At 39.3% G+C, this 22,881-nt stretch overlaps 3 protein-coding genes across 3 annotated transcripts; all 3 read right to left on the bottom strand.

Annotated features, from left to right (window-relative positions):
- Positions 1-1,291: 1,291 nt before the first annotated feature.
- On the bottom strand, positions 1,292-3,649 carry LOC144520362 (thyrotropin-releasing hormone receptor). Its single transcript, XM_078254040.1, has 2 exons — positions 2,873-3,649; positions 1,292-1,687 (listed from the first exon to the last, which is right to left on the bottom strand). Exons 1-2 carry the CDS (start codon positions 3,647-3,649, stop codon positions 1,292-1,294), a joined length of 1,173 nt encoding a protein of 390 aa, XP_078110166.1.
- Positions 3,650-5,471: 1,822 nt separating this feature from the next.
- On the bottom strand, positions 5,472-11,203 carry ocstamp (osteoclast stimulatory transmembrane protein). The gene is made up of 3 exons (XM_078253886.1): positions 11,166-11,203; positions 8,912-9,911; positions 5,472-8,822 (listed from the first exon to the last, which is right to left on the bottom strand). Exons 1-3 carry the CDS (start codon positions 11,201-11,203, stop codon positions 8,475-8,477), a joined length of 1,386 nt encoding a protein of 461 aa, XP_078110012.1. The 3' UTR covers positions 5,472-8,474.
- A 1,451-nt stretch (positions 11,204-12,654) lies between these two features.
- Positions 12,655-22,511, bottom strand: slc13a3 (solute carrier family 13 member 3). Its single transcript, XM_078255656.1, has 13 exons — positions 21,953-22,511; positions 20,438-20,703; positions 19,034-19,212; positions 18,099-18,168; positions 17,397-17,576; positions 17,184-17,309; positions 16,708-16,800; positions 16,496-16,600; positions 16,251-16,348; positions 15,028-15,140; positions 14,483-14,644; positions 13,656-13,793; positions 12,655-13,572 (listed from the first exon to the last, which is right to left on the bottom strand). The coding sequence occupies exons 1-13, from the start codon at positions 22,058-22,060 to the stop codon at positions 13,390-13,392; spliced, it is 1,821 nt and encodes a 606-aa protein (XP_078111782.1). The 5' UTR covers positions 22,061-22,511; the 3' UTR covers positions 12,655-13,389.
- Positions 22,512-22,881: the final 370 nt, after the last annotated feature.

Here is a 22,881-nt window from a genome sequence, read left to right as displayed (position 1 = left end):
TTAGCCTAGCTGACCTTCCAAATAAAACCATGCCAGCCTACAGCTGTCTATAGAAGCTGGTTAGCTATCCTGTTGACTTATATACAGTATGATCATGATGCTTATGAATGAATAAATAAATAAGACTAAGTGAAGCTGTACTTATAGGCACAATGATACTTTGAACTAAAATGCTAACGTCAGCATGCTAACATGTTCACAATGCTGATGTTTAGCAGGCATAAAGTGTAGCCTACCATGTTCAACATCTAAGTTTAGCATGTTAGCATCCTTACATTTGCTAATTCATCCTGAAGGGAACATGAATGTCTGAACTAATGTCTATGCCAGCCAATACAGTTGTCAAGACAACATCACTCCAAATCACAAATGTCAACCTCATGGACTCGTGGTGGTGCTAGAGAAAAAGTCAGATCACCAAAGCCTGTCATCATCTGGGAACAAAGAATATTAGTCCAAGATGTCACGAAAGTCAATACAACAGTTGTTGAGGTATTTCCATCAAAGTGTTGATAATAGCTTGGCAGGTGAAAGTCTGCAGATGACGTTCACCAATTAACCTTTTTGATTAAATACCAAAATAGTTTGGTAGCTACAAGTTGGATGTGATGCACTCAGGGCCACAGACAGAAACATACAGCACCGTTAAAACTCTCTCACACTCTCTGTTGTTGTTGTTGTTGTTGTATGTACTGTTAATATTAAGTGGGGTTTAAAAAAAAAAGAAGGAAAAATCTGGACTGTGTTCATAAGTGCTGTCAAAGAGTGTGGTCTCTCTGAGTACACTACAGCCAGAGAGTGTCACAATGAAAAGGACAAGTGCAATTGTTATCAAGAGACGCATTATGCTGATAATGTTATAGGTCAGTGTTGCACATATGTAACAAGTACTGGTACTAGTCAAAACTAGTCAACATAAAGTGTGGAAATTCAGAATATGTACAAAAATGCATTTAACACGTCACATAAAATGTCCATCTTTCCTAGTCATTCTATTTTTATGTGCATTAAAATAGTGAGTCATTTTTGTGCAATGGCAATGCACATTATGATGCACTTTATGTCCCACTAAGCAGTGTGAAATACACAAAAGCCTGGTCTCACATACTGTGTTTACAACACAGTTACAATACTGATGCAAAAGTACCACAACTAGCTTACTACAAAAACTAAAATGTGTACAGATCTCAGCGTCAGTAAATCATTTTTCTAACAGGTGGAACTGACAGCAATCTTAAACACAAATAATGCACCTATCCTAATAGAGCCAACAAACTCATCAAAGCCTTTATTAAGAAATGCTGCGAGTGCTTGCGTCATCTTCCATTTGGTTGAGCCTTTTGTTGGTTTGACTCACTTCCTCCTGCTCTGTGACCAGCTCATTGCTCTCATGGGAAGAATCCTTTATCACGCTGTAATACATTGGCACATTATACTGTGCCGCCTTCTCCTTGTGTCGCCAGTTGCACTTGCAGAGCTTTTTGAATGCGACGCGAAACTTCTGAGACATGAGGTTGTAAATGATGGGGTTGACGGCACTGTTGGTGTAGATGCACATACGGCAGAAGAGCAGGAACCAGGTGTTGTGGTAAGGCGGGTCGATAAAGGAGTTGACCACCACCAGTGTTCGGTAAGGCATCCAAAGCAAGGCGAAGAGGACGACCACCACAGCCAGCATCTTTGTTATCTGTTGATGCAGAGAGAGAGACAGATGTGCAAGGAAACAAGGAACAAAAATAATGTAATTATGTGGCAATAATGAGGAAGAGTTATAACTATAATCACAGGCATGCTGTTTGACATCATGTCAGTATTGTAGAAGATGTCTAACAACAAGAGTCTGTGGCTATGCTAGTAGCTCTGTGAGGCTGTACCTATGGACAGCTGTTCTAAATGCTAAAGTCAGCATGCTAACATGCAACAATGCCAGGTCATGCTACAGCGGAAGGGCCTATAGCTCTTTTCCGAACGACCACACATGAGGGTTGTGTGAAAAAGTGGCCTTCATAGAGAGGATGGAGGTGCGTTAATTGTTTAAAGGTGCCGTAGGTAGGATTGTGAAGATCCAGGATTTAGCCAAAAAATGTGAACATCGACAACTTCTCAGTCCCTCCCCCCTTTCTGCTAAAGCCCAAAACGGTCTCCTAAGCCCCTCCCCCCACAAGGGATAATGACTGCGTGTGCATCAGCAGTGATTAACACACAGTTAGACACCCCTCCTGGTCCTGGTTGGTGCATCTGAACAGGGAGCGGTGGAATCTTCACCTAAACTATATATTTTAGGTTTGGCTAAAAAGAGATTTCTTAATCAGAAATTATTCATGAGATTTTAATATTTTCTAATAAAGGTGGATTTTTTTCCTACTCTTTACTCTATACCAGAGATCTTCAACAGGGGATCCTTGACCCCTAGGGGGTCCTTGGAGTTAGTGCAGGGGGGCCGCCAAATTATCTTTAAAAAATATTTTTTGGGAAGTTTATTTTTTTATTTTTTATTTAAATATGTCTGAAAATATACATTGATATGCGTCTAAAATATTAATAGCAAAGATAAATTGGCCTATTTGTGAAAAATAAATAAATAAATTACATATTGAAGATAAGCTATAGGTAAGGTAGCCACTATGGCAGCTATACAGTTAGGCTTAAAGTTTCACTGTGCCTACCACATGTATGTTTACGGTTAAAACATGATTTATAAATAATTATACCATTTATTTTCGTCCATTCGGCCCAGTTTAATATGCAACTCAATTGTTTACAATATATGCAGTAGGGGGTCCCTACTCGGTCTATCTTTGAGCTAAGGGGTCCCTGACCTAAAAAACGTTGAAGACCCCTGCTCTATACTGTGTGTCAGCCATTCCAGTACCTGTTTTCTTGCAGAGACCGCACCCTTGTTGGCCTTGTTAGTGGTGTTGGAGTGACCCTGGTGAACCGAGCTTCCTCCGGCTCTGTCGTTCAAATGCGAGGACAGGGGGCTCATGAACAAAATCCTGGCGATGAGCCCATACAGCACCATGGCCACAATAAGGGGGATCACATAGAACAAAGTGAAGTCCAAGAAATAGATCGGCATGTACAAGCTTCTGGAGACACGGTAGCCACAAGTGACCACCACTCCGTTGGTGTAGACGGTTTCTTCCGTGTCCACTAAGAAGAACCACATAATGCAGTAGAGCGAAGTGAAGACCCAGACTGCAGCTATGATCCTCTTGGCCCGGGAAACGGTGCATATGAATTGAGCCTTTATGGAGTGACAAATTGCGATGTATCGTTCGATGGTGAAGGCCGTGATGGAGCAAGACGACACGTTGATGCCCAGGTACTGAAGATAAGTTATACACAAGCATCCTGTGTATCCATATATCCAGAAGGCTACAACATCAGAGATGTTAGGCAGCCCTGCAGCCAGGAGCACGATGAGGTCTGCGACAGCCAGACTAACGAGGTAGCAGTTAGTCGGGGTCACCATGTGTTTAGTGCGCAGCACAACCAGCACCACCATGATGTTCCCAGCAATCCCTACTACACAGATGAGCATTGTCAAAAATATTGTAATGGCCTGCTCTTCAAGAGGGTTCAGAGGTATTTCTGTCAGATTTACAAATCGAGCGACTTCCCGAAAGACGGTTGTGTTGTTCTCCATTATATTTAGGTCCTGTGGCCACAACTCAGTTGAACTCCAGAGGCACAAAACAAGAAGCCTAAATGCAGAAACGTGAGAGAAACAATAGAAAGGGACTGTAAGAAAATGGTAGGGCGGGGCCAGGAGAGGGTTCATTTGCAAAAACAGATGTTTGTTTGTGTGCAATCCAGAGAATATCAATCAAAACTGGTGTTGGTCAAAAGTGGATATGTCAATGTTATGTTCACAACTTGTTTCCACTGCCCCCAAATGGCAAAAAAAAAATCTGTCCTTGCAGGTTTAATATATTAATGACATAACAGGAATCAGCAAACATCACCTAATTATGAATAGTTCAGCCACTCTAGTTTAAAATAAAGAGATATAAATAAAAGGTTAAATTGAAATCTTAATATAGGTCAACATTATTTAACTTTCTGTTAATCACTAACATCCATAAAGATGTGTATCCTGTGTTTCTCATGATGGATATATTTGTATCAGCCAGTTGACTGTGAAAGGAAAGGTTAAGCCCACACTAAAGCCATTATGTTGACTGATCCGTTTTTTTTTTTTTTTTAAACAAATGAAGAAAGCCAGAAAAGACTGACTATCCTCTTAGAAAAAAATACATAACCCTCCCTCTTTATATTCCTGTAACCAAGGAAATAACAGAAATAAATCGTTAAACATTTAGAGTTGATTCAGGTTAAGAAAATCAAAGTGTGGGAGAGTAAACAAATATTTTTAAGAGAAGAAAATGGGCAGCTTACCATCACTTGCAAAAGGCAGCTCTCACTTTCGCGTGGTAGCAGGTGCAATCAACCAAGAAACACAAATGAATGCTTAGTCTTTCTCCAGAGGCGCTCTAGTCGTCCACATATGTCTCCCTATCTCTCTCTTGCTCTCCCTCCCTTTTTCCCAGTGCACCCCTCCCTCTCTTTGCCATCACACACCATTACATCCACACTGCAACACACTGCCTTGCACAGCCACCAACTTAAAAATCAATTCCACCTCCCCATCCAAGCTCAAAATGCCATGTCAACCATTGAGGCCATGGCTGTGGCCATAAATCCTATAATTATCAAAAGAACAGAGGAGGTAGCCTGCAATTTAACACATCATCCACTGCAGTGATCGGCCATTGAGTTTAAATGGCACTAATTAGGAAGTAGACCTTTTGTTTTGTTTTTTGCCATAGCAGACATAATTTAGTTAACATCTTCTGTGAAAAACCACATTTACATCTTTGGATACTCTGGTTTTGCACAGATTCAGGAGTGTAGAATTCAAAAAGTATCTTGAAGGACAAACATTCACACACATCATAAGATTAAGATTTTCGCTATTCCTTTGAGGCACATTTAGGAATGCTTTCACAGCCACTGGCACTGTGTGGTAGATACTGATACTGTTTAAAACCTGCTCCCAATAGCTGAAAACATTAAGACACATCAAAACCGACCCACAAAATCCTTCTCACAGCTGCGGAAATAGATTCAAACAAACCTCTTTAAACCTCTTTCTGTGGACAAGACTGTCAGTATGAATGCTAATGCATGACAGACACTTGCAATTTTATCATTTCAAGTAGATGCCAATCGCAAAGCACTCAGTCCACCAGGCTTCCTCTAATGAATAGATAACAGCTTCACAGAAGAAGAAAACATAATCCTGCAGAGCAGTTTCTTTCCAGGTAATTGTTTGATTGAACTGCTGCATGCTAAGAAGTCCATCCTATATTGCGTCTGAACAAATGAACAAATGTTAGCCTGCTCGACAATCCCACAGACATTTATTTTTTAGTTCCAGTTGAGAAAGGTATCAAAACATGCCAGGCTACATTTTAGGGTAATGTTTATCAAATGTAAGATATTAATGTAAACATTGTATAGAATCTTCAGTGAAGAGCTGGAACAAACATGTACAGTGTGATACTGTCAGATAGTGTAAAAATTTTGATTTTTCCACCCGCTACTTAAAGAGAATGAAAATGAGAAAATTGGATGTTAAGAGCTACATTTGATTTGCATTTTTAATAATCTTTCAGTTCACTGCCTTTCCAACAATAAGCCCAGAGCTGTGACACACATAGTAAGCACAACATACATGAATAATTTATCATTTCTGTCTATCAACTTTACACAGATTTGATGAATTTTGAGACAATCATGAGTGGACAAAAAGTCAGAAAAAATAGACTAAATGATAAAGAGGTATTCTATTATTATTCTGGGATGGTGTCTTAAAATAAACTCCCGAAGGCTCATGGGAGTTTTAAGCAGAAGCGTACTGATAAAATGTGAAGGACCTGCAAAGGAAGTGATTTTTTTTAGTAAGGCCATACTGATTAAAATAGGCAGGTGAATTATTGGATGTGCACATAAAACAGATTCATTTCATCTATAAAAATCATCTAGGTCAATAAAATATTCAAAACATTGTAAGATCCAATCTATTGCTGTTCATTTTCTGACAGGAGGTACTGTATTATTCGCTATCCTCATTTATCCAAAGCACCATAGTGACATCTAGTGAGGCTCAGGGGTAAAAAAAAAAAGAACTAGAACAAGAAATAACAGGTTCACACTGAACCACACACGAGGTAAAACAACATTGCACACACATTACAGAAAATATACAGTAAAATATAAGCTCTCTGAAATTTATGTGAAAAAAAAAACAACCTGTTACCATGCAGGCAAACACACGTGGATGCAAAGTTAGCAGATGTGGTGGTACATCAATAAAAACCACATCAGGTTTGAGTGTGAGCGCCTAAGAAGACACGTTGAGTGGTGACATGCCTGAACAGGAAAATGTGTTGTTACACAGGATGCTCTATCAGTTTATTTTTTTTGCAAAATCAGACTCTTAGCATAAGAGCGGAGAATGTTGTGTTACAAACCTTAAAGAAAAACTGTAGCCTACTGTAGGTGAGAAGACTAAGAGAGTCTACATGCAGCCACACTAGCAGCTCTGTGATGCTACTTAGGCCCAGCAGTGGTTTGAGGTAAATGCTAACATCAGCATGCTGACATGCTCAGAATCTTGACCATGGTCATCCTATAATTTGTTAGCATATTGATAAACAATAAACACAAAGTACAACTGAAGCTGATGGTAATGTCATTAGATCTGCAGGTATTCGGTCGTAAAGTATTGGATAATGAAATTTTGACCTGATGATGAAAAGCTAAGATATGAGCAGAGTTATTAGAATTCATCCTGAGGTGGACATGAATGTTTGCACCAACTTTACTGGCAATCCATCAGTTATTTGTTGAGACATTTCACTCAAAACCACAAATGTCAACCTCTGCACTAAAGGGAAAGTCTGGGGATCATTAGATAGGCTACAGTGTGTAGGAGCCATGAATCTCTGTAATCATTTTTGTGCCCATGCATCAAGTGGATGTTGAGATTACACTGGACAAGTGAAACCTTTGACATGCTGGTGGTGCTACATGACAAGTCAGGGTACAACCAGTCATGAGGAGTCATCCTCTGGGCACCATGAATGTCTGTACCAAATTCCATGGCAATCCACTCAGTGGTTGTTGAGACATTTCAATAAAACCCCCAAATATCAACCTCATGGTGAGACTAGAGAAAAGGTCATGGGATCACCAAAGTTAGTAAGATTCATCCTCTGGGGACCAAACTATGTCTGTAGAAAATATCATGGAAATCAATCAAATAATTGTTGAAATATCAAAGTGGTCAATGGATTATCATCAACACATGTTCGTTTGATTTCGTACGAAAATGTATGCACTATTCTAATGATATCTTTTCATCTATCTTTGAAATTATGACAACACCGTTAGGCCTATGCGACAGTTTAAGGTTTTCACAAAAACTAGTTAAGATTACAAAAAAGTTTTTTGTTTGGGTTAAAACACCGGTCCCCTCAAGTAGTAGCCTGGCTCCACCCTCCTACGTACTTCCGCTCAATTTTCATTATCCTTTAGTAGTAGGGTTTGCGGTATATTCTTGGGTTTTCTCCAGCCAAATATTTGGCGGTCCAATCAGCGAACAGAGGGAGTGGCTGAGAACGATGACGTTGAGGTTGTGCGCTAATTTGAGTTGTAGATCCGTAATGGCGGCGGAGAAAGATGCAAGCGAAGCCATTCAGTCCGTTGTGGTAACGCTGCCGAATATCCAGAATTGTGGTAACGTTGCCGAATATCCAGAATATAAAGCCCGAGCAAGAACAATCTTTGCTGAGTTTTGTTGGTGGCCATTATGTTGTGGCCCTCCTCCCCACGGGGTTCGGGAAAAGTTAGATTTTCCAGCTCGCTCCGTTAGTGGTGAAGGAGTTGGCTAAGGCTAACGCTAGCGATGCTAAGCCGACATCACGACCAAACGTTAGCGATTGGTTATGGCAGATCCAGAGTGGCTCTGGGCAGATTCAATAGTTTTAAACTTCAACAGAGTACCCGCCTTCAAGGAAGTTAACACTTGTCAATGGAGAGAGGCCAGACTCTCTGTACAAATGAAATGTACGATAGTCTGGTAGGACTAAGCTACCAATCCACCACCTCTACCTCATCCCTACGATATACAGTCCCATACTCTATGTTTTGGTTATAATTACTACAGATAGTAGAGGGGACTGCCTTACAGTAAACATCAATGTGGGGTTTACACTAATAAATACGTGGAATACATACGGATTACAGTGCATTACTTTTTGAAGCTATATGTATGAATAGTTCATGAGAACAGCCTGAAGTGGTGGACCGACACACCGATGTTGCCATCCCTAGAGCAAAACAGCTAGCATGGATAAAACCATCTTTAGAAAAAATTGACAAACAAACCATTGACCTGTAACCATTCACCTAACCTTAACACAAATAGTCTCTTTTTGCTCTTTTCTACTCTGCTTCTCTTGTACTTTCTTCATCATGTAAACTATTCTCCTCTCCTCCTGCTCTCTGAAAAAAGATGCAGAGATTTTCCTGCGCAGCCGTCTGGCGTAAACCTCGAGGAACACCAGAGAGTAGCTCATCAGCCAGAGACATCCCAGCAGGAGTGTGACTCCCAGATTCGGAGCTGAAGTTGTCACATCACAGAGCGATGGCTCGGGGTTGAAAGTCCACTTGTAATCCCGGTGGAAGTTTGTGAGCTCCCGTGTGACACAGGATTGTGGGATGATACAAAAGGCAGGGGGGAACCACTGAACCTGGCAGGAGATTAAAACAAGAGCAAAACCTTAAAAGTGAGGAAGCAAATACTGCAGGTAGAATAAAAGGAACTGCAATAATGTCTTACCTTATAATTGACACTTATGCTGGCAGATGTTGGTGGAAAGTCCAGTATCCATGGCACAATCGCCTGAACTATATGATACACAACATGATCCAAAGCCACTAATAAAGTTATTGCAATGAAATATAATGTTACCACAACCAGTGATATGAAACAGGAGGTACATTCCTGACTTGTTATGTTGCAGCTTTTGGGATGAGTTTTATTTTTAGCAGCATGAGTCACTTTTTGATGAAGCTCTTTGGAGATGTAGCCAGTATCAAACTGAACTGATGCCAGATAAGATTTTAAGTAGCGAGCAGATTCAAAGATTAGTAAAGCAACAAAAATGGCAGCAAGGATCCGGTTTGACAACAGTTTGTAATCATTTAGCAGGCCCCTGGCATGTGAGAAGTTGACCTCTATCTGTGCAATCATCTTAGTGAACCTGCTTTTGACTTCTGACACATCAACATGTGTGAAGTGATCTAACTTCCTCAAGTTGGTGACAATGCTCAAGTCTTCCCTTCTCACTTTGATGGTTTCCTCAACAAGGTCCCTCTTTGCTTTGTTCAAAGGTTCAGATGAGTTCAATAAAGTCTTTGTGAAACCCTCAGCGGTGCACTTCAGGATGCGAGCGACCACCCCTACGTTCACTGAAATATTAGGAATGACGTTCAAAACTACAATCATGACGGAGGCTGTGATGAGGAGTTTGCGTCCCTGTTTGGTGCAGACTGTCGGCAGAGTCATGGTCAGCACACAGCGCAGAGGGTGACACAGGAACGAGGCCAGAAATATGGCCACACTGTAGATGCAGGCAGTCTGAATGGACGCTTCATGGTTGTATTTCAGAGTCGTTGACAGCCAGCGATGAAGCAGGCCGCCAGTGATGATGGCGAGTGTGACACAGAGAGACAGCAGAGTCAGGACGTCTCTGCAGACAGGTGCAGGTGCAGAGTAAACATCCCACAGGTAAAGCAGGACACATTTTAAAACCTGTCTGCAGGATCCTGTTCTGTTCCTGAGGAGAGAAAACACAACCTGAACAAAGTTGAAGTTGGAAATATTTGCTTTCTTGCCCGAGAGTCAGATTAATTGAAAGTCATAAATTAAAACCTTTCCTACATCCATTGAATGTAAACTACATCAGCCAGCAGACTGTTAGCTTAGCTTATCTTAGCATAACGACTGGAAACAGGGTTAGCCTGTCGAAAGGTTAAAAGTAATCTGCCTGAACAGCAAGAATCATACAGAAGAAGTAAATTAGCTTTAAATAAGCCAAAACTACAAAGTGCCACATTTATTTTATCACCATCATCTTCTTAGCCAAGGCGCAGTCGGATTTTTAAATGCCGTTATCTCGTGATAACGAGTTATTGATCTCATCTCGTGTTAATGTGTTTTATACTTCTTGTGAATATAATTCAAGTAATCTCATTTTCCATGGATGTTTATACCCTTTTTTAGCATTTTATTTTTGAAAACCAGATGTCGTCACACGGGTTGTCACACGTTTATCATCAATCAAGTCCGTCACCATCAGCTCAATCTGACCTCTAATAACCAATATGAGTAATAAAAAGGATGGCCCTTCTCAGCTTCCGTACTTATCAACATCTGTAAATGTAACCATTTTTTAAAATCTGTCCACAAACACAGCTACAATGTTGCCGGGGTTGGATCAGTGGGTAGAGCAGGCACACATACACTGAGCGGTTTAAGCCTCGACACAGAGGTCCAGGGTTTGAGTCCGACCTGTGATGATTTCCTGCATGTCTTTCTCCCCTTTCTCACCTAGCTGTCCTGTCAAAAATTAAAGGCAGAGAAAGCCCAAAAAATAATCTTTAAAAAAAAAAAAAACAGCTACAATAATCGAATCTGCCCAACTCTTCTGTACAGTATATTCACTGTAAAACCCAAATTTGACTTTTTTCTCATGTAACTCGTCACGAAAGCAAATAAACTTCTTTCCCAAAGTGTCAAACATGTAACTAAACTCCAAAAAATGAAGGATGGGGGAAGGAGAGTAGGATCAATTCTGCGAAAGATAATCTTCCACATCTAACTGATCTCTATAAACCACAATAATGAAAACTTATTAGTAGCCTAATTTACTTCAACATGCAATTGCCAATTATGTACCTGTCCTACAGTGGATACATTTAAGAATAAAAAAACGTTGTACTGTATATATAAACCACATAACGTTACATAGCCATTATAAGATTAGATAGATTGATTGATAGATTGATAGAAAATAAATAACAGTTCTTACCTGACAGGTATAATAATATTCTCTATGAGGAACTGCATTCTCTCTGTGACAATATGAGTTTAAGAAATAACAGGGTTGGGAAGTGTTCTGTTCATTGACTGTGAAGGTTAGAAGAGGAACTTCTCAGAACAGTCACAGTCATGTTGATATTTGTGGGTCGCCTACAAGTTCCCGCGTGGGAAATTAAAACTGATGACTCTTCTCCATGTAAACCAAACATGACACAAAATCATATGGGGAGGCATGATGCAAACACATACACACACACACACACACACACACACACACACACACACACACACACACACACACACACACACACACACACACACACACACACACACACAATGTGACACAGGTCACACTTTTTCAGTGACATACAATTTGGAAATATGCAAATTGTATTGTTTGTTTCAGCCAACAAACACTCACATTATTTAGAAATTGCCCTCCTCCATTTCATGTGTTTGACACTACAAGATGTTTTTTGCTGAAGCTGTACGAATATGTAGCTGTTTGGCTGCATTTAGGCTCTTTACTGACGCTTTCCTGTTGAACTACTGTTGGTATAACTGTTGTGTATTTTTTACTCTTTTTTTAACTTTTAGTCTTGTGCACTTTATGTGGATGTATACTAGACTAATTTGACAGGTATGCGGTCTATACTTTTGGGAATTTGGTTTCCTTGTTACCGTTCTTATTCATTTTACAACACCTTTGGTTGTTGGTCTCTTATATTGTCATCATTGAATTTGCTGTTCAATACTGTTTTTACAGTTTCACATTTGCTTCAAGTCAATATTTCAAAGGCAAACCGCAAGTGTTACTGTGCAGTGAGGGCAGAAGAACGTTATTAGAGCCTCACAGGACACTTTCTATTTCATACACTTTCTCCACAACACACATAGTATTATTAGTCAAGTGTAGAGGTGAAAATGTCATATAAAGACATATTTTGTGTCACTAGAGATACATGGGATTTAGTGTAAAATTATAGTTCCAGTTATCCTTGATACGGAAATGCCAATTTTTTTTTTTATGAGTAACAACTGAATAGAAAGATATTTATAATCTGTCTTTGGATCTTCAAAAAATATAGGCTAAATCAGCTTTTGTTCAAATCAAAGTTTGTTTGAGTTGTGCAGACAGTTGGGTACATTCTGTTCTCGTCTGGTTTCGGTTGTTTTTTTATAGTTTTGCATTTAAACACCATGGGTCATTTTGCAGTGACCCTGGTAACACTCAGTAACAACCAAAGCCTTGCACTGGTTAACCATTGTTGTCGGGCCTTGTGATTTCAGACAGACAAACACGCGTTGATGATCAACAAACACTGTAAGTACTTTACAACTGTGCACTCTTTCTGGCTTTATTTGTGTGTGCAAAGGCCACAATGTGTTAAACTATGTGTTAAACCTGCAGCAGTACAGGCACAGCTACTCAAAACCTGAGGATTGAAGGTCATTTTGGGATAAAAACTCAAACACAATTTAGCTGTTGCAAATGCTCTAATAACAAAGACATTTTCTTAACAATAAGCTTGCTACAGTATGTGCAATCATTACAGGCAAATACAGAGATTAAGTGCAACTAAATTATCATAATACAAACTCCAACAATTTGTTAGTTAGTTGTAACAAACAGCAGTTATATGAATGCAAATCATCATTTACACGTTTATTAGTCAGGATTCGTACCCTAATGTAGAAAAGATTTAAAATACTGTTTATGTGCTATGGCTTTAAACACGCACCATATAATACATTAACAAGAAACATGATCTCTTAGTGATTTTAACCAAAAAATATATATCTAAAAATAATTATTTACAGAGTGTCTCTCATTCTTCCAGCGGAGGTCAGTCTAGCACTGATACAAACAGCACAATCAGCTGTGGAGTTTCCTAAAATATTTTAAAGAGAACTCTTCAGAGCTCTCGCTGTCATTGTTGTTGAGGTTAAATGTAAAAACATTTTTTAACTCGTTTTATCATCTTTTAACTTAAAACTTGGAGTATGCCATGCATACCAACAATTCCCACCCAGCATAAAATGTTGGCACTTGAGAGACTAAAAAGACACTTGAGTAACAAACTTATTAAATTCATCACTGAAAGGTAACAGCTGAAGCTCCCAGAGGCTTCTGACATTTTAGTGACACAAATGAAGACGTCTATAGACTGACAGATCTTTACACAATCTTCTGATACTCTTTGGGTGAGTGATCAGAGCGTAGCATTGAGTGACTGGACAGGTGATAGCTGCACATCAGTAACAACAGCGGACGTGTTGATGGGGTGAGCCCATTCTGGATACACGTTCAAGTCAAACATGGCAACGCCCCACGTATTCATAGCCAGAGAGACCGAGAGGATACCCAGGATGTTCATCACAAAGCCAGTTTTCACCTGAGAAAACAGGAGCAGAAAACATGAAGCTATAGGTGATGAAAGGTGACAATAGGTTTTAGTGTCCGATGTGAGGATCTTACCATGTCTTTGACCATGAGATGTCCCGTTGCAAAGGCGATGGAGTTGGGTGGTGTGGACACTGGCAGCATGAAGGCATATGAACATCCTACTGTTGCAGGTATCATGAAGTACAGAGGGTTCACTGAGACACGAATAGCCTGCAAAGACAAAGTCGAAACAAAGTCATCACATTTTTAGGATAGGATGTAAGTCATTTAGTACTTTCATGACCCCGTTATTGCAAACTTATTTCATATGAAAAAGCGTTGTTCAAACCCACACAACTTTATATTCTATCCAAGATCTAAAGTGCCCAAATATCTCGGGCTCAGCTGCAAAGAAAAGGACGCACATGACGTCTAGATTCTAAACGGTTGCATGTAAAGACAAAATAAGTTCCAATGAAAACTGTTCAAATAAGATCATTTTAAAACCTGGGCAAAAACAACCAAAATGCTGCGCATTGGCTGCATTTCATAGAGGTTAGTATGTATGGGTGAACTGACCCTTTAAGGAAATTGGGTGGTCATGGTTCAAATTTTAGGACAGAGTCACTAGCCTCCTATACATCCTGTAAACGATTCTCTGAGTGTGTGCAGATAATGATTACTGACAACAGCAGTTAATGTCCAACAGGCTACAAACATAACATCTATTGCAAGTCTTTTACAAGCACACAAAGTCTTTGAGGAACATTAAGAACCAAGTCAGCAACAAACCATGTTCCTGTATAATTCATGAGTTGCCGTGCCAGTTTGTCCACTGTACTGTCACCCTAATGGCCATTTCATAACAGGAACACAGAATCCAACCCAATTTATATCTTTAAGTTGAACACCAGTCTTACCAGTTCAGCAATGACGGGTAGAAATATGATAATTGTGGCAGTGTTGCTGGCGAATTCAGTGAAAAGGGCCAGGAAAGCAGTGATCAACATCACAGCTGCAGCAGGAGGGACCTCGGCCAAAGGCTGGAGGTGGCCTCCGATCCAGGAGGCCAGTCCAGACTCCTGCCAAAAGCCACAAAATCGGGGTCAAAGGTCAAACATCAAATCTCAACACAATGAAGCAAAGAGAACAGAACCCAACAGAGCAGAACAGCAAAGAGCCAACAGAACAAAAGAGATGCATTTATTACACAGACGTCTGACATGCAAACTCTAAAGTCACTGATCTTGCATTCAGCTGGAAAGAAACTTTGAGTTTAGATGAGAAGATTGAGACATTCCCACTTCCACATTTATATATTAAATATAATGCTACAGCCAGCAGCCACTTAGCTAGCCTGGCTCTGTCCAAGGGTAGCATAATCTACCTACCAGCACCTTTAAAGTTCTCTAATTAACACATTATATCTAGTTTGTTTAACCTGAAAAAAACAAAAAAATGTTACCTCACAAGCTTTAGCCATAGCGAAGCCGCCTCCGAGCAAAAGGATGATATTCCAGGGAACAGAGTCCTGAGCTTTCTTCCATGATAAGAGTGGGACATAAGGAGTATTTGACGCTAAAGGGAAGACATGGAGGGAAACAATCAATTAAGGACTCCAATTCATCCAACATCACTGCTGTCAGCTGATTCCATAAAAGATTTATGCAGTTCAAACTTCTAAATCACAACTGCATACAGTAAACAATGTCTTGTTTACTTCCTGCACAAAAGGGTGCATTTCACAGCTTTAATCAAGATTTTAATCAGAACAGAAATATTAGCTAGAATACGAAACTCTAAAAGAGACTCTGGGGCACTGTAAGGTGCCTTTGGCAATTCAAAATGTTTTTAGTAAGTCTATAAGTCCAACTGCAATCCGAATTTAAAATCTAGAGCTTATTATATCTAGTTTATTTCATGTTTTATACATTGATGATGATCTTTTGTTACTATATCCTACAGTTTTGGTGGGGTTAAGAAAATGTTCCACTCTAGTTGAAAAAAAAAATCTATTTTCTTTTATTCAGAACATCTGACCTACACTGAAAGGGACAAATGAGCCCCATGATTTTCTTTTTTTTTTTTTTGCTTGCGTCCAGTGGTTTATTTGATCAGCTGAAAATAATACACACACACACACACACACACACACACACGCACACACACACGCACACACGCGTCTCCAGCACACACAAAACACGTGCATACAGTTTGTACACATGTTCACACAAACACACATACACAAACAAAAACCCCAAAGTGTGACAACATAGCATTAACAGATTATTCTAATCACAGAAACAGAGAAACTACAGTTTCAGCTCCAGAATCTCTAATCTACATTATTAACATTCCTCGGCTTATTTACAGTATTCGCAATAGTTGTGCCAGAGACACAGACCGAATGTCTTTAAATCTTTCACAAATATTTGGTCATTAATATTAACTTCTGACTCGCCCCAAGCTGCTAACTGGTTGCTTCCATTTGTTATATCTCTTTATTAGATGATATTCTCCCTTTTTTTCCAGCACAAATCAAATCTAATCAAAATAGTTTATTTATACCATAACTTAAATCACATTATCACAGTGATTAAATTAATAGGTTAGATATCAAATATCGCTGAAAGTCCTATGTCCGCTAAATGAAACGTTAATAGGTGTGTTCTTTTAGAGCTCACTGACCGTGAGGGTCGAACCACCAGCTCAGAGAAGGTTTCTGCGAGGGGAAGAAGAACAATACGGACACAATGATCACACCAGTGACTGCGTCTGAGACGTACCTGCAGGACAACGAGAAAGGGATCTTTACTGTAGAAAGATAATGAACAGGCTTCTCAATACATACATTCCGTGTTCATTTCCAAACAAGAAATGACATAATAACAAGCAAACTACTTTATGTTTGTCATCACATGTGCCTCTCTTACCCTTTTTTAAAAAACACAGACCAGCCAGTGACGAATTTGGGATCTCTTGTGAACAGCAGAACAGCAAACAATACAAAAAAGAAAGCGATCGCTCCCTCAGCAAAACTGAAAGTGAGCAGGTAAAGTTAACAGTCAGTAAACAAGGCTTGGTGATATAAATGTCCTCCCTCAGCCTGTATTGCATGAGATTTGAAGACATACACAATCCTCACTTTATGGGCCCCAGATTTCTGTAATCATCGTCTATTAGAGCCTTTGCTCTGGCCTCTGCTTTGGCTCTCCGGTCGTGTTGTGTGAAGCACAATCTGCACAAAATAAAAACACACTGTGTGACACATGGAAATCTACAAATGAAAATGACTGTACTCAAGATCTACAAAGAGTATCTACAATTAAAAGCGTTTTCCCTCATATGAATATAAATCAAGTGAGTAAGTAAAGTTTTTTTATATATACTACCCTTAACGGATACAAATCTCAAAGTTCTTCACAATAAAATGAAATACAATCAATAAAAGACATAAGAAGGAAAAATCAACCAGCCAAAAAAAAAAAAAACCTCGTCAAACTAAAAGCATGTTTGAATAACAGTCTCCAACTGCTTTTTAAAAGAATCAAGAAATTAAGAATCAAAATCAGAACTTAAACAACGTAATCTGCAATAAGCAAATGTCTGACACCACATTACCGTGTATTCAATCCCCCGTGGAGAAACGCAATCCAAATCCATCCCAAAAACAGGAAGAGAAGCATGAGCGGGAAAGCGAATGCAAACCAAGAGCCAAAATTGATGAGGTCGCAGTCTGGAAAGTAGCTGTAAAACAAAGTAGCTGATTACTTTTGATGATGCAAAGTTTTCACTGTTTAAACGCGACACAAAAAAAGAAAGAAGAGAAGATACCTTTTCAGCTGTCCAATCAGGATGAGGTTGGGCGCGGTGCCTGTCAGCGTGGCGGTCCCTCCGATACTGGCTGCATAGGGAATACAGATCAAGAATCCTTTCCACACCTTCAGCTGATACGCCGACTCTGTTTGGATCTCCTTAGCCGTCCTCATGTCACTCTGCTCCGTCTCATCTGCCCTTTTGGTGTTTAAGAGACATGATTACTTCAAATGAACCGTGAAGGAGTACATTCATTCATTTTCATCAAAAGAGTTTAACACGGGACTAAGACATTTTAGGATATACGCTTATTTGCTTTCTTGCTGAGAGAAAAATGAGAAAATTGATACAGCCGGCAGCTTGTTAGCTTAGCTTAGCTTAGCAGAAAGACTGGAAACAGGGGGAATCAGCTACCCTCGCTCTGTCCAAAACTAATGAAATCAACCTAGCAGCACCTCTAAAGATCACTAATCAACACATTATATCTGTTGTAGTTGTACGCGAGGTTATGTGCATTGTGCAAGACTATTTCTTGGATTTTATTTTAACTTTCGGACAGGGGAAGCTGTTTCCCCTTGTTTCAAGCTTTAATGCTAAGGTAATGGTCTCCTGGCTGTAGTGTTATATTTACCATACAGGCGCGAGAGTATTCTCATTTATTCTCATTCTCATAGTATTCTCATAGGCTTGTGTGAAACGATCTCAGAGTTTGTTTCTTACCCATCTATTGACAGCATTAATTTTTCTGAGGGAATTGAGGGCAGTGACTGCAGCTTTACAGCAGACTGACCTGAAAAAAGGTGAAACAAAGAGTTGCTGTCATGTAGTAATATAAGCAAGAGTTTTTGCTCTTTGTGTGTGTCGGGGGCAGGTTCATATATACTGTTCATATATTTAATATATGACTTTATGTCCATCCAGCATCATTTATCACCTACCAAGTGGATATTCACTAACTTTGTATCCCAGGACTCAGTGTATTGGAAAATCTGTACAAAGTTCACACCTTAGATTACATATTAAAGGCTAGTAAAGATAAGGTTTTCTGTCATCTGGGGTCAGCGGAAAATGCTGTAAACACAACATTGACATATAATCACATTATAAAGTTGGTTTTCCAACGCACATTTGCTTATAGTTACACATCCAGCAGTTACAGAGCAACATTATGATTTATTTAAAGTTGGGATTCTGGCCATTGGATGAATGTAAGTTAAAATATTCTCTTTCTTTTTGCTTTGTTTTTGGTCTCCACCAACTCTTGAGAAAAAAAATCTGGCTCTTTGGCTGCTAAATGCTTCACTATGTTCACCAGCTAGTCTCTAAGCTGTCTGTCTGTTTGGGGCTGAGTAGGTAGTGTACATGGATTTATCAGAGCTTTTGAGCTGCTTGCTGCGGATGCAAGGTTTATGAGAGCAATGCGACTAAAACAGTAAAGTTGTGGGCAGGAAAACTTAAAAGATGAGCTAAAAGTTGTTAAGATGCTCAGTAGCACTGAGGGAAACTCAGAGTTGGTGATTATTCTCGATGGGCTCATCACTACACCTTTCACGTTATAGATAGTAATTTCATCCATTGTTAAAATAAAAATTTTGATTAGAGCAGCTCCAAGTAAACAGTCATTCCCCATATCAGGTAAACAACATGAAAAGTACCATTTATTAGGTCATTCTCAGGATCCTCTGTAGACTTGCTCTTCTTTTTCAGGGTCTCCAGGTCTCCAAACAGACTCTCTAGGATGGCATTAGCAATAGGGAGCATCATGGCTGTGGTGGCGGTGTTGCTGAGCCACATGGACAGGAAGGACGAGGTCAGCATCATTCCCAGTATAAGCCTAGGGAAATAATTAAATCTCAAATGAAATCTCAGATGTTCTTTTTGGAATAAGGAGCACGTTACCTTAGAGGGTAAGGTTGGCGATATTTTTTATTTTCTTATTGTCAATAAAATCCATGAAGACTAAAAACCTAAATCTTTAAAATGGGTCACAAATACATATATATATATATATATATATATATATATATATATATATATATATATATATATATATTAAAACATACAGTATATCATTTCCTTAATCATTTCTTCTCATGACTACTATCAGCAGAAGGATGGTGTATGATAGATCAACTCAAAATAAGCTACGGAGCCCATGTTCATCATTATTAAAGAAGATGTTGCACAGTAGGTGTAGGCTAAGTGTTTTAGTTTTTGAGAGAATAAGAGAATATAAAAAACAACAACATTGTTGTGCTTCTTCTGCCTCCGGGAGGGGCATCTTAAGATTTCCAACGGCTTCTCCTACAGTGCAACAGTGTAGCTCACTGAAGTGTTTAAAGTAATATTATGCTTTTTTGCTTTTCCCCTTTCCTTTATTGTGTTATATATCTTTTTTGTGCATGTAACAGGTTTACAAAGTGAAAAAGCCCAAAGTCCACCCCAAAGGGAATTACCATCTTCCAGAGAAAACACTGTTCACCAACTGCTCCAAACAGCTCTATTGTAGTCCAGCCTTTACTTCCGTGATGAACGTGCGTCACTTTGTAACACACGTTATAATGCTCGCCTAGCTGCTAGCATGGCACGACCTCATGCTCTGCAACGGACTAGCTAGCAGTCCTTACCTAGGTACTGCGCATGTGCGACTCCCAACAAAGATTGAACAGAAGTGAGATGTCTCACTCTGTAGCTAAAACAGAGAGCTCAACACACAGGGTGAAAAGAGGAGCTGCAGCAATGTGCAGTACAACAAGTATGTTTGACAAATATGGTGTTTTCTGAAAATTAAGCCATATAAACCTATTCTGATATAACCTCTAAATATAATTATGAACCTGAAAATGAGCATAATATGAATTTCTTAAATAGTTTTGGAGCTCTATGGCACTATATAAGATATATAAGATATATCAGGTTTTGGCTACACAGGCAATACTTGTTAGTAGATCGATTTATTGTTGGTGTTGTTCTTTCAATGAGATTTGTTGGGAATAAGAGCAATACAGAATATCATCAGACGTCTCCTTTAAAATGTTTTTCCTGTAAAGATTTCTCACCAGGCTGGTTTTACTCCGACAATAGTGAGGACCTTTAGGGCGATTCTGCGATGCAGGCCCCACTCCTCGATGGACGACGCCATCACAAGACCGCTGAGGAAGAGAAAATTGGTTTCCAGGAAGTACTGAGGACAGACTGTTTTGGATGGAAGAATTCCCAGTGTTGGGAAGAGGCAGACCGGAAGCATTGCCGTGACGGCCAGAGGAAGGGCCTCTGTGCACCAAAACATAGCCATCAGCACCACCACATAAAGACATTTTCCCTCCTAAAAGATAAGCAACATGTGGGCGTTAATGTTTAGCCAACTTTAAAAAGAAGAAAAAGATGTGACAGGGGAAAAAAAGGAAGAAATACAGTGACTTTGTCAGAGAGAGAGAAAATGCATCCATGTGTACCTGTGTGTATAAGAGGCATGCTTCTGTATAGTTAAATACAATGCATAAGGAAGAGTGTACAGTGTGTGGCATGAATATAATTGCAGGGGGTGGCAGTAGCTCAGTCAGTAGGGAGTTACGGAGTTGGGTTGGGAACCGGAGGGTTTCTGGTTCAAGTCCCCATATGGAACAAAGTATGGTGGTGGACTGGTAGCTGGAGAGGTGCCAGTTTACCTCCTGGGCACTGCCAAGGTGCTCTTGAGCAAGGCACCGAACCCCCAACTGACATCTCTCCATTAGTGCATGTATAGGTACTGAGCATGTGTGTGTAAGTCAGGCCAGTGTGTAATGTGTGTAATAATAACAGAGTGAAAACATTGTAATTTCCCCTTGTGGGATTAATAAAGTATACATTACATTACAAATCAATACAGCAATGGCTGGTTTAATGTAATATAAACATAATAAATTAATACATTTTTTAGATTTAGGTTATTGAGACGGGGCTGCAGCTAACATTAGGCTACTTGTAGTATTTTTTATTAAAAGTAGGCCTATACTTCATAATTCTACTCCACTACATTTAAAAAAGGGAAATGTTGTACTTTTACATCTATCTGACTTATATTTTTACATAAAAACATGATTGAAAAACATGAAATGCTTCTTAGATATGATATGATGCAGTAGGCTACTAATTCAGTAGTATACAAATGTAAAATATAACATGCTCTTATATGTATTTGTTAGTGATAGAACACAATAAAACATAATTGCATAAAATTGCATAATTGCATAATTGCATAAAATTCTATAATAATAATAATAATAATAATAATAATAATAATAATAATAATAATAATAATAATAAACCACTTTGAAAGGAGCTATTCTGCAAGTAATGAGTTTACTTTCCAGTGCATTTTGCTGATAATACTTCTGTACTTTTACTTAAGTAACATTTTCAATTCAGGACTTTTACCTGTAATGGAGTATTTTTATGCAGTATGGTATAGGCCTACTATTTTTATTTAAGCAAAGGATCTGAGTAAGCTACTTCTTCCACCACTGAGCCTCGGTGTGATGATTTCATTCATTAGGCGTGACCAAAAAAGACGAGAAATAGCTTAAATCACTCACCTTTTCCGGCAGAGTAAAAAGTAAAGGTAGAAACACCAGTGGAGTGAGCAGGATAATCAGCTCTTTGTGGATGCACCACAGCTTGTTGGAAACAACTGATATTTTCATCTCCGGAGTGAACTTTAGCGCCGTTTAGAGGGAAGGGAGCTCCAGAGTGCCTGAGGGGAGCCTGTTAGGACGTACTTTGAAGACTCTGTCCGAGTACAGAGAAGATTAACTACTCGCCACTACAGTTTAACTCCTCGTAGGGTGGTGACAATGGCTGACAGACTTCAGTGCGACGTCTGATAGACCTTTCGTGTATAGAACGACGCTGTGCTTGGCTCCATATTCAAATTTGCTGTTGGTATTTATAGGCTATATTTTCATTGTAATACTTTTGTACTTTCACTGAAGTACGATTTTGAATGCAGGGTTTTTACTTGAGTTGTGGTGGTAGCTTACTTTTGTGAAATATGTAAATTATTGTAGCCTAGATGGGTTTTTTTTTCCGAAAATAGACATAATTTCGCAATCCATGGCGCTAAACTTGGCTCCACATTCGTTCTTGTTCTCCTTAAGTTTCGATTCCACTTTAAAAAAATATGCCTGTTCAGCCATTATTGTTTCCTGTCACTTGTTTGTGCTGAATCGGTCTGAATAAAAGCCAACAATCTTGTAAATTATATTTAAAAAGTCACAAATTAAATGACCTGTAGCCTACCACACTGTGAGGTGTAAGTGTAATCTTTTTTTATGTCCATATCTACTGTGGAATTATGGAGATAATCCAGCTCAAAAATAAACATTTTAACAATTATATTGCCACAATTGCTGACTTTGCACTTCCCCCAAATGGCCCAATATGGTTGTCCGTTGAATTTCTCACCTGATTCACATACTACAGTTCCTAAGAGGAGCATTTCGCTGCAGCCTGCGGGAAGGCGGGG

The sequence above is a fragment of the Sander vitreus genome, chromosome 7 (genome assembly GCF_031162955.1).
Source record: "Sander vitreus isolate 19-12246 chromosome 7, sanVit1, whole genome shotgun sequence".
Taxonomy (NCBI): Eukaryota; Metazoa; Chordata; class Actinopteri; order Perciformes; family Percidae; genus Sander; species Sander vitreus.
The sequence above is the reverse complement of the archived record's forward strand: the minus strand, read 5'-3'. Positions and strand labels throughout refer to the sequence as shown.